The following is a 12,143-nucleotide window of genomic DNA, read 5'->3' on the forward strand; positions in this document are numbered from 1 at the left end:
GGAGGAGCCAGGCATGGGCAAGACACATTTTTAGAGGTGTTTATTCCCCTGTAGATTGTTGGAAACACAAACAAGTTGTTGAGAACTTTTTGGAAAACAGTCAGTTTGGTTCTACAGATACTCCACAAATACTTGAAATTAAAACATGTTACTTAACGTTTGCTTGAAAGCAGATCACTGTATGAATGCATACACTGCAGAATGAAGAAGTATTTGTGACACAGGGGACGTTTCAACATATGTGCATTACGAATGAAAAATGCTTGGGAGCTGTATTATCCTGGTTTTGTCCCACTTGAGAGCAAAAGCAAAATAAGAAAGTAGTTTTTTCCTCCTGCCGGAGATGCACAGAACTTGTTCATAAAGCTGCAATAAGCCAGTATTAATCACACACCCACAAGCCAACATAAAGCATTTGTAAAGTTTCTGAATTTTTCAGTCAATCTTTTTGGAGGCAACACCCTAAACATTCCCCTAATCAAAGAAAACTGCTGATTCCAGATACTCGCACACAGAGGAAGGGTCAAGACCAGGGCACCTCTTTGACTGTAGACCAGACATAAAAATTCAACTAAAGAAAATTTACTTGTTGTCTGGCAAAACATTTGATGAATTTCTATAGAATTAAATATTGAATATTTGCTGTGTCGTGTAAGGCAATGGACAGAGAAGCGCAATAGATATCCAACTCCAAGCTCTTTGGAATAACAGTCAAGTAAATTAAATTACAATTCTAACTGTTTTAAGACCTAAATATGCTCCTTTAATCAAGACTTATTATGGCAGATTTTGTTTCAGCTAAATTTTCTAGACCTAAATAAAGTTACAGAGTAAAGAACCAAAATCATCATTAGATTTGAGCTCAAGAAGTAAAAAGCATAATTAAATGAGAGTTACTTTGCATCATTAGTTATTTATCAGCCAGTTGGCCTACTGTACTTCATTAATCGACTTTCCAAATGCACAGTAAGATACAGTTTCCCATTTTACATAATTCAGAAAGAGTCCCCATAAAAAGTAGCCTTTTAAATTTAAGAAAGTACTTATTTTTTCTTATACAAACACCCAAGATCTTATCCTCAGCAGACAACTACTTCATTATATTGCCTTTTAAGCAAATGGAGCACAAGAATGATAAATGAAAAAAAAAAAAATTGGCAGCTGCATAATAACCATACTTGCACTTTCTCTTAATTTAGGAAAAGGGTTCTGTGAACCTCGTGCCATCTACTAGGAGTAAAAGTATTTATAATCTCTAAGATACACATGACACAATGAATATTGGAGTGATTAACAGAACAGCATTTCTCAAATAGCTTTAGAGGAATAAAACCATTCTGTATATCAAAATTAGTTTAAAATACAAACTGCCTTTGTATTGCTCATTTTCTTACTCTAATGGCTATCCTAATTCTCAGTTTTAAGAAGGTTATCCATTTGAAAATAATAGCAAAACATTCAATACTTCAAGAATTCTGCCCTCACCACACCTAACAGTAGCTCCTACTTGGAACCTAAAACCAACAATACTCAATGTTTATGAATCCACCATAATAAAAAACATTATAGAAAGGCAGATAGATCAATTTTTGATACTCATTATGGGTCTCCTAAATTAGCAGCATAATCCCAAAACTGCTACTAGCAGAGTACCTCCAATATGCAAGACGTTCCCAATGACCCATGCGGGACAAAATGTGACAGAAAACAACTGACATCAGAGGATTAAGTGAAAAGAATGTGACACAGAAAGGTGCTGTAGGCCAAGGGGTGTTAGATCTCTAACATGCTCTTGGGCTAAGCACTAAGGACGAGCAGAGCCAGCCCTCGCGGCATTGCTGCAAAGCACAAACCCCCAGAAGCCCAGATCCCTTCAAGAGGGTGGTACACACCACACGGGGAAGCCCTCACATCACACACTGCTCCCACGGCAAAACCCGTGCAGCCCTCATTCCGCACAAATGCTTTGGGTCTATAGAGGTGAACCCATAGCAGTTGGGCAGCAGAAGTCAAAGCTTTCCCAAGTAGGCCAGGATGCCAAGTCAGACCTCAGCCCAACCTCTGCTACATGCCACTACACGCAAAGGGACACATGGAGGCATGCGTACAGCCTGTCATTCCTCATTCATGTGCCCTTGGGCCACCCTCTGGTAGGAAAATCCTTTCCACACCTGTAGAAATACAGCAAGGGTGGTGAATGCAGGAGCCAGACGAGGAGAAATCAAAGTATGATGAGTAGGACTGGCCAGAGTCACTCAGTAAGACTTGCATGCTATAAGTGCCTGCGTTTCTGGTGCTGAAACCTAACCATAAACATGTGCCAAAGAGGCTCTTCAACAGATTGTTCATCATGAATCCAGGAGACTATGTTTCCTTTTGATAACTCTACATAAGAAAAATCGTAAGGGCAGATGTTAACATAGAAGCAAACAGTAGTAAATTAAACACATGGGCTGTACAGAGGGAGATGTTAAGCAATGACAAAACTTGAACAATTTTTTTATTAGTCTGTGAAGGAAAGTATTCAAAGGTCCATCAGCTGAAGTACAAAAAAAGGAGGTTTCCAAGAATATAAAGAACAACCTATGTTGGCAAGTGGATGGACTCACCACCATCACAGAACAACACGCACAAGGTAGAACACCTGACAACAGTGACATACCTCAACACAGAAAGCATACTGGGTAGAACAAAACAGAGCCTGTGTGTTTCCTGAAACCTGCAGTTTAACACCTTGGCACATCAAAACGCTCACTTTTCCTGGCATCCAAATTACATCCATTAAGAGCCAGCGACTACCTGAGCTCTGGAGAGCGGTGCTGTCAGGACCATTTCCTCATCCAGAGGAGGAGCAGCCAGGAGTGACCTCAGCTTGGCAGAATCACTCTCCTGAAGTAAAGGTCAGTGAAAATTGAGGCACAAATTGCCTCATTAGAGGCATTAATAAAGCCCACAGTGAACGGGCATTTGAAAGCAGTTAGTTATCTAGTCAATAACTGGGAGGAATCCTGTTCGTTTAGTATCTGCATCAGACAAAGTTAAACAGATTTATATAGCATTACACCCCTAGGATCACAAAACAGTACCATGTAAATATAGAGGGACAACTAGTACAGAATCTCCCTGAGCTGCAAAATTGATTTATTTTTCATACAACTGGAAAACAAACACAAAAATCCCCGAACAACACATCTGAAAAGAAGAAGCCAAATGATGCATCCTACTCAGCGGTACCTGATTTGTCCCGAGTCTGGTTTCAAATTTTCTCAAATATATGTCGTCCATCCAGGACAGTCCATTTAACAGAACATCCATTCTTAACAAAATATGTCCCTCAAGTAATTCAAAACCACATGACTAAATAATTTAAAAACACAGAGATATTCTATGAGACTGTCCTAATTAACCTGAGGCCTGTCTACTAATTGTCATCACACTGCACAATGATCACAGATATTTTTTCCTTAGCTTTTATTATTTTTCTAAAATGCGTTCTACCCTTTTACTTCTCTTTTTTGCAATTACTAATTACTGGCATTCTAGGGAACATCACACTTCATATTTAAGATTCTGTAGATAATTAAGGTTTATTTTCTAAATTAAGTTAAAATAATAATGACAGTAATCTCAACTCAGTATCTTGGACTAACTTCAAATGTGGGAAATCAGCCTATTGAAAGTGCTAGAATGTTTGTTCCAAAGGAAGTAACTGCTCTTTTCTATTGACAGAGAGAGCTTCAAACGAGAACCTGAGGATGCTCTTCAACTTAAATGGACCATTAAAAGAATCAAAGATTATCTTCCATAGAGCATCTGTTTGACAGTAAGAGAACTGCTTCTCTAAACATATGTTCCAGAGCTGCCTGCAAATCTGGTAAACCAGATTTCCCCCACCACCTTTCCTCCCTGAAATTGATTTATAAATGCTATTAGTAAGTCAGGTTAGAGTTCCTAGCTGCATATCTGGATAGAGATCAAGCAAATAATACAACAACTGTTGAACTCAGGGCAATAAATCTGTTCTATAGCAGTAATGGAAAATTCAAAAAGGAAAACAAAAAACACAAACAAAAAAGCCTTGCTTCAATAGGCTACATAGCATACATCCCCAGTAGGGATATACATATGCGCACAAACAGGGAGGTGCAAACAAGCTGCCTTAAATCCCTCAGCTGATACTGTCCCGGTTCCTCCACAAACATTAATTTACTGATCAATCCCATGAGCCAGATAACAATTAGCCTACTTCTGAGAGAGACAGAAAATTGTCACAATATTTACATAAAATCAGTGACAGAGTTGGGATTAGCATTGAAACTTTAGTCCTGTGAAGTTTCTATGTTGTATCTGAAAAGTATTTCCACAAAGCACTTCAGCATGCTGTCCTGCAACATTAGACAGTGCTTAATCCCTCACTGTGTTAAAACTGGAGAAATTGAGAGTGCCTCATTAAAAAGAGGTGATACAATGAATGCAGTGTATTTTCAATTGTACACTATTTCATTCTCATCTCTATAAACCACTATAACAGAATTTTATAACTATCTTGTATAGTACTATGATTTTTTACTCTCTTGTTCAACACACAAGGACACGAAAAGTACCCATATTTTATACCCTGCACAGAAGAATGATACCTAGAACAAAATACACTTGAGGTAATTATTTAATCTTAATATATTAATGTTTGATAAACTGAGGCTAGCTCCATGGAAAAAGTAGGGTTTATACTACAATACTTCCCCTACTACATCATCAGAGTGACTCAATAAAAAAGGAGCTATTATACACACCAAAACCCAGTGTTTAAAGTTCAGTGCATCATCAATTGGAAAGTATACATGGCAAATAACAAGATAAAATTCTTAGTCTGTAAATCACATAATTTATGAACACAATCTATAGTCAGAACAGCAACCTGAGCCAATAATAGACTCAACTTTGTGACTGCCTGCTGTATAAAACACACTGTTAGGAGTCTTCGTGGACCTTTACTCACTTGCTCAGCCTTCACCATGTCAGCCCCCTCACTCACCCACAGGAATTGTATAGGCTTGAAGCCATGGCTAGATACTTATTTTCCTAATCTCCACCTGTAACCTCTGTGTTAGGGACCATGAGTTTTATTCTGCCGTTCAATCTCAAGAACCAACACGAAAATAAACTCTTCAATGCAACTACAGAAAAAAAAAAAAAAAATCAGTAAGTTACTTTTATTTCCTTTGGAAGGTTCATTACGGCAATATGGAAATGTCTAGCTTTACATCCTCCTCAAACAGCAGCGCTCTGTGAGGTGCTCCTCAAGCTCTCACCCTCCAGGAAAACTTGCTGTCAGTTGAGGAACTTCACGGATGCAAGTCCCCACGCATAATGCGGCCAGGTGCTTGGGCTGGAGCGAGGATGTGTCGAAATATGTTAGTTTTAAACAATTAGTAAGTGCTTACATGGCCTGTCAATTACGTCCAGACCACTTTAATTGTGAAACATGTTTTGCTAAGAGTGTGTCCTTTAAAAACCCCGTCCTCAACTAAAAAATAATTTCCTAATAACTAGCTCCTAATTGATAGCAAGAGAATGAGCCTGCCACGGGTGCATTAAAGCCACCCCGCAGGAGCGGCGGACCAAGCCGCCCGCCCCGGCCGTGCCCGCCAGGTGCACCTGCCCGCCCGCCTGCAGCCCCCGCCGGGCACAGCCACAGCCGGAGCCGGGCGGCCGCCTTCGCTCCGGCTGGCGGCGGCCGCTCGGGACGTGTCGGCCGGAGCAGGGGCCGATTCCCGCAGCGCTGACGCCCGGCGGGGGCAGCTCCCCGGGCAGGCGCTCCCCGGCTCGGCTCAGCCGGGACGTCGCTCTGCCCCCGGCGGAGGAGCGGGGGCTGCCCCGGAGGAGCCCAGCGCTGCTCTCCGGCCCCTCTCCCCGCCAGCTCCAGCCCGGGCTGGGCTAAGTAACTCTCGTCGCAGCCGTTGCTGGCACCCGCAAAGGCTCCGGGGCCGGAGCCCTCGCAAAGGAGCAGGGCGGTGGGAGGCGAGGCCGCGCCGTCCCGCCAGCAGTACTGTCCCCGACCGCTGCCCGCGGGGCGTCCCGCCGCGGCCCCACGCGGGACAGCGCTGCTGCGGGGAAAGGGGAGAGCCGGAGGAGGACGAAGCGGCCCGAGCAGCCCGGAGCCTCGCCCGCGGCCCCCTCACCTTTTCTTCTCCTTGTCAGCTGTCATCGCGGCGGCTGCCGGCTCCTGCGCCGCCTCTCGGGCCGAGCGGGCTGGGGCGGGCTCAGCACCTGCCCGCGGGACGCGGCGGCTCCGCGGGCGGCGAGCGGGCGGCCGGGGGTCGGAGTCCGGTTCTGCCGGGGCGCCCCCGAGGCGGGCGTACAGTCTCAGGACACTGCCGAGGATTGTACGGCCCGCCCGGGGTAGGTGGCGGCGGCGGCTGCTGCTGCGGTGCGGGGCAGGAGCGGCGCGGCGGCGGGCTGTGCGGCTCGGCGCCGCCCGCAGAAAGTTCTCACTTTAAACCTTGGGCCGCCGACGGCCGCGGGGGCAGGGCCGGCCCCTCCGCCCTGGACCCGGCCCGGCACGGCCCGGCCCCGCCGCCACCGCTGCGCCCGCCAATGGGGGCCGACGGGGCGCCGCCGCCGCGCCCCGGCCTCCCCGCCCCCGGCACCGGCCTGCCCGGCCGCGTCGCGGGGGGTCAGCGCGGCCGCCCCCGCCCCACCGGCACCGCGCCGGCTCCGGCGGGGGCACACACCCGCGGACACCGGGACTCCTCGCCCTCCTCCCGCCGCCGATTTGCTGTTCCTATTAGTTGTTCAACTTATTTCTGTTTTTCCCACAAGGTGTTTTTATCCCGGTAACCCCGAGCGCGCCTGGCCGGTGCGGGCTTAGGGGTGGGGGGAGCCGCGGCACCTGCCCCGCGGCCGCGGAGCGATCGCGGTAGCAGCCGCGGTCCCGGAGCGCCTCCCTATAGCTCCCTGCTCAGAAACCAGGGAGGCGGCCCTGCCTGTGGCTGCTTGGGGTACCCAACGCAGTCCGAGGCAGGGGAGGGTTGTTTTAAAAAATACATTAAAAATGTGAAAATAATAGTAAGCAAGCGTCTTGCACGACGGGCGCTCACAGTAACGACAGTACTGGCTTTAGGAGTATGCGTTGCAGCTATCCCCTGTGGGTTTCAGTGCCGAGGGACCGAGGGAAGGGAGGGCAGTAGCGGTCAGAGTTAGCGGGACGTGGAAAAGAGCAGAGGGACTGCAATTCTGAGTCCCTGATGGGACTTTCTTCCTCGCCCTGGTTTTTCAATTTTGTTTTCTACATCCTTCTGTGTATTTCAGCTCATGCACTTTTCAAACTCCCGGTTGTCGACACACACTGAAGCATGGCAAGAAGCGCCAACGTTCATCTTATGCTAGCACCTTCGATGGTTTGCTCCAGATAAGATCGATGGCAGTAATAAAACAAACAAAACAAACACACAAAAAAACCCCACCTTTGATTTTTATGTAATTTACACCAAAGCAACTAATCTTGCTAGACAAGGGATTACAAGACTTTTTCTGAGATTGTCTTTCATCACATTAGAAACTGCAGTCTTATTCTTATGTTTTCTAAGGCTTACTTTACATTTTTACATCTCAAACCAAAATATACACCTTTACATTAAACTGCACCGGGTTTCCTTTACTTCTGGAAAATGGAAGTACTGCAGGCAGAATGAGCCAAACTAGATTTATTTCTTGGTTATTCAAATCTGAGCAATTTCCCTGTACTGTGTTGTAGGCTGGTTTGTGTACAATGGGTCAGAAGTTTTTTTCTTTTATACAGTATGAATGTTTAAAGAAATGTGTTTGTGTTTGAATTTGTACATTCTGCTCTCAAATCTAGAAACAGCTACACATGCTTACACAGCAACAGCCTAATTATGTGGTAACAGTTGGGGATTTTTCTTGTTATATCAGAGAACCTAAACAAAAGAAATCCACAAACATTTAAAACCTAAGTAAACTTAGTCAAAGGGAATTTGTGTATGCAGGACTAAATTTAACCTTCTGGGAATGAGAGAATGCAATAGGATCAAAGAGCCAAGTCACTCATTTCCTAGATTAAATAGACCTCTTCGTCCTTCATTGATCTCTGCTGATGTCAATGCTCCTTGCTGTATCTTAAAGCACTTCACTTGGATAAACAACTTGCCTTCAGAAATCAGACAAGAAAAGCATTCAAATCGGCTAAATCTAAACCACTCAGTAAATTTCAAATACTTTAGGTCTAGCCCATTGGCCTAACTTGTTGGCTCTGCCTCCATCGATATAGTGTAGTTGATAAACAATCAAAACCTCTTGCTCTCTTGACCAATGAGGCCTGAAGATGCTTTCACAACAGGAGAATTCACATCTAAGTGCCACTGAAGAACCACCACCTGTCCTTCTCTGTGGCGACAGACTGGTGGGCCTTCAACGCAGATCAGTGCCCAGCAAATCTCGCTGCTGCATCAGTAAGGTGAAGCAAGACAGAATGATTCTGACAGCTCCCTCCTGAAGTTGTCTATACTATTAGTTCTGGCAACCAAGCTCCCCATCTTGACCCTGAGGAAAACAAATGGCCTGTCTTCTGGAGCTTACTTGAGTTATAACCCCTCTTTACCATGATTATTCAGGGAGAGAAAGATCAAATTTAACAGACCCATCATTCTACTTGACATATTCTGCGACAATAAGGGACCCCATGGCACTTACAAGGATGCACAAAGCTTTTTTCCTTGATGGAGAACAGTAGAGAGAATCACACAATTTTATTCTCAAATGCACCTCATTACTGCTTTGATCTCCTTTATGTTCAGTCAATATTTATTAATGGCAGTATCCACCCTAAGGTGGACTTTCTCTAATCTTGGACTACTCAGGTTTGATAGGAGCCACACCATGAATGCATTTGCTCTACAAACATGCATTATTTAATCTGCAGGAGATGACAACTGCCAGGAAAGCCAAGAAAAACCTCGAACTGACAGTAAGCACAGTTTGTCCTCTTAATTACTATCACCATTGTAAGGGCTCTTTCTGTTTCATATTCTCATATTACTCATTTTCTATGTCTTACACGTAGTTTAGTAGGTATAATTCAAGGAAAAAGCTCATGGAAGGGGAAAAGTACTTGTGAAACTTCAGGAGCTGACTTTAGAAGGGGTTTGCTTCTGTTGCTATCCACCCACAAAGTTTCCAGCCAAGTCAATATAATAGGCTTCCCTACTTCTAGTGGTCATAGAAAACACAAGTGGTTTTGTCATCCACTCTGTTCTGGAAATTACAGGAGATGACCCACATTGCTCCTATGTGAATTATTCTAGAGATGTTACAGGAACAGAAAGTTTTTGATTTCCTAAAAGCAACTTTCAGGTGAGATATTTGAAACGAGTCATTAATGTCTGCTGGGATAGCAGATGGGTTCTTGAAGGGCCCTTCAAGTCTACAGTTTATGTTAACTGCGTTTGGACTAGGCCCTAGGGTAGAAAAGGAAAAAAAAAATCAACCAAGAGAAGATTTACAAAAATAAAATGGTAGGATGTGAGCAATTTTTTCAACCCACCCTCAAGTTTAAACTACATTGAGAAATTAGGCAACTGGGCGCCTGGTGCTCAGTTCACCCTTCTGATGCTGCCAGGCAGGAACATCCCATCACCCAGAGAAGCAGCAGGCAAGCTCCCGGTTACTGCCATTTGTTCTGAAATCTGAAACACACCGCTGATTTCAGACCAGTTAGGCTACTACTGTTTTCTCAGAATATGTGTATGTATGGAATCAACCATCCAAATCAGCACTTGCACCAGTTTGATGGGCATAGCTATCAGGGACAAAGTGAAAGCGATTCTTGTAGCCTGGTTTATCTGTGTGTGCTGCTGGCCTGCACTGATTGAAGAATGTTGTAAAACACACAGAAGTTCAACACTGTTCAGCAATTACTGCTCTGGAGTAGTCAGAAGAATACAGGGATACTGCATTGCTTGCAAAGGCATTATTATTAATATTAAAAGCAGCTAGTAAAAACAGATTGTTGACAGGATTAAGTGTTTCAGAGTCATTAATAATCCCTATTTGGTTTCATTTTCCAGCCCCTCAATACTGCAAAAAAGTATGACAGAAAAAAGTCTATGCTTGTAATAACAAATAATGACATTATGGGAAAGGGAGAAAGGACAGCCCTGCTATTGCAACACAGCTGATCCTTTGAAGGAAAGAGGCAGGATTCTTCACTTATTCATACCAGAACAAGTAAGTTACAGCCACAGAACTTATATCACACGTGATAAAAGACAGAAAAATATCAAATTTTTGGTTTGTTTGTTAGCAGGGAAAAAGTGACATGTATAAGCTGGATGAAACACAAAAGGCCCATGGGAGAAAGTGTGGACTACTCAAGGTGGAGATGTAACAAAAATGCCTGAACTGTGGTGCAATTGGGAAAAAAAAAAAGTAGTACTGTCCCTTATGCAACCAGTCACTCACGCTCACACCTTCTTTCATAATTACAGGGGTGGGTCTGTGTCTTAGCATAACTGTACTTTCTGCAAAAGCAGTAGCTATGCCCTTTCCCCACAGGGGCAGCAACTGCTTGCCAGGGCAAGGAACAGCACCTCAGCCAGCATACCCATGGAGTCTTTAGGGTTCCTTTGCCTAGTGCTCCAATTTCATGCTAGAGAGAGAATTCTTACACAAGAATATATGTCACGTACTATATGTTCTGTATATTCTCTTATACAAGAACAGGTATTAAGAACAACTTACAACAGCACTCCTCCCGTTACCCCAGGCAGAAGCAATACACACTCTATAGGCAATACCGGACCAGCCAGTTCAAAATGTCATTTTGAGGGAATACCTTAATATGTCTTTGAGAGCTTCCAAATACTGAGTGCACACCTTTGAGCAAGGCTCACATATAAGCTCTGGCGTTTTCAGGCATTGATTACTTACAGACACATTCCAGACGTTTCAGCCGTCACACTCCAATGGTAAAAAAACCCCACAGGATGGCCAAAATCTTGGGAATGTACCTGTAAATATTAAAAGGCTTAAAATTACTCAGCTTATCTTTCAGCCTCTTTCAAAATTACATACTGAGGATGTCTTAGGCCTAACCCAAGGATAAAAAGGTGGTAAAACAAAGAAAGTCTAATTACCATAGCAATGTGTTGCAATAGAACAGGTTTAGAAAGAAAACCAATGATGAGTAAGTACACAGAGACACTCCTGTGATGATACTGGGAACTATCATTTTGAAATTTTGGGAAAGTTCAACCAAGAAACCGAGGAGAAAGCAGATGCAAACCAGATTGTTAAATGAAGATGGCTTTTATTCTGGGTTATTCCCTGGGTCTTCAATAGCTTATTATTTAGAAATAGCATGTTTCACAGTTACTTTTTGTTTGGTTTGGGTTTTTTCTTTCTTTGTTTTGTTTTTTGTTAAACTGCCCCCTGATGAATAAAGGCTGAACACGTTGGCTAAGCAGTAGCCCGATTCATCATCTAGAATGCAAACAACTGCTGGGCAGCCAGGGCAACAACTCGGAAGCTTAAAGACTTAGGGCACACGTGAGACTCCAGTGTATTTAAAAAACTACTGAACAGGAGTGATCTAAATCTAGGAATATAGTCTGTTGCTGTATGATTTTTTGGTTATATAATGCAATAATAGTCCAATTTAATGTGAAGCAGATCTGGCCTTCCCTTAATTTTGAGAAATTCTTTTGCAATGTTTCTGGAAGGTTGGCACCATATGGATATAATATTAATTATTACCTCCTATTACATTTTAACCTGTTTACTTCACCCTCCACATTACTCAGACCAGCTGTCAGTGCTAGTGTTGGGCAGAAGATGTCTGCAGCCTCTTTCTGCTCCTTGATAGAATCTCTTAGAAGGAAACATGGGTGCAGGATCACCAGAGGTGTGTTTTACTCAAAGCTAGCAAAACCAACAGTAACATGTACTAGATGGGAAGGGAAATTGTTCCCCTGGGTAGATTTTAAAAAACGAATTTTGTGGTGATGTTTTTAATGCTCATTACATCCTGTCCCCAAGAAACAGTTATTGTCACAGAGGAGGAAGAGCAGCAACACAAACATGAGCAAAAGCACGGTGTGCTGGATGAATGGCCAGAGAGATGGGAA

The 12,143-nt window shown here is 43.8% G+C and overlaps 1 protein-coding gene across 3 annotated transcripts in view; it reads right to left on the minus strand.

The window, feature by feature from the left end:
* The window catches only part of EPAS1 (endothelial PAS domain protein 1), an 82,520-nt gene extending 71,550 nt beyond the window's left edge, over window positions 1-10,970 (minus strand). Inside the window, exon 1 of one of the 3 annotated variants that reach the window (XM_065058191.1) lies at window positions 10,948-10,970. In XM_065058191.1, coding sequence (XP_064914263.1) covers window positions 10,948-10,955 — 8 coding nt within the window. In that variant the 5' untranslated portion in view covers window positions 10,956-10,970. Of the gene's footprint in view, window positions 1-6,182; window positions 6,465-10,947 lie in introns of those variants that run through there. The other 2 variants (XM_065058192.1, XM_065058193.1) reach the window with 2 other exon arrangements.
* Window positions 10,971-12,143: the final 1,173 nt, after the last annotated feature.

This window comes from Columba livia, chromosome 3 (genome assembly GCF_036013475.1).
Source record: "Columba livia isolate bColLiv1 breed racing homer chromosome 3, bColLiv1.pat.W.v2, whole genome shotgun sequence".
Lineage (NCBI taxonomy): Eukaryota > Metazoa > Chordata > Aves > Columbiformes > Columbidae > Columba > Columba livia.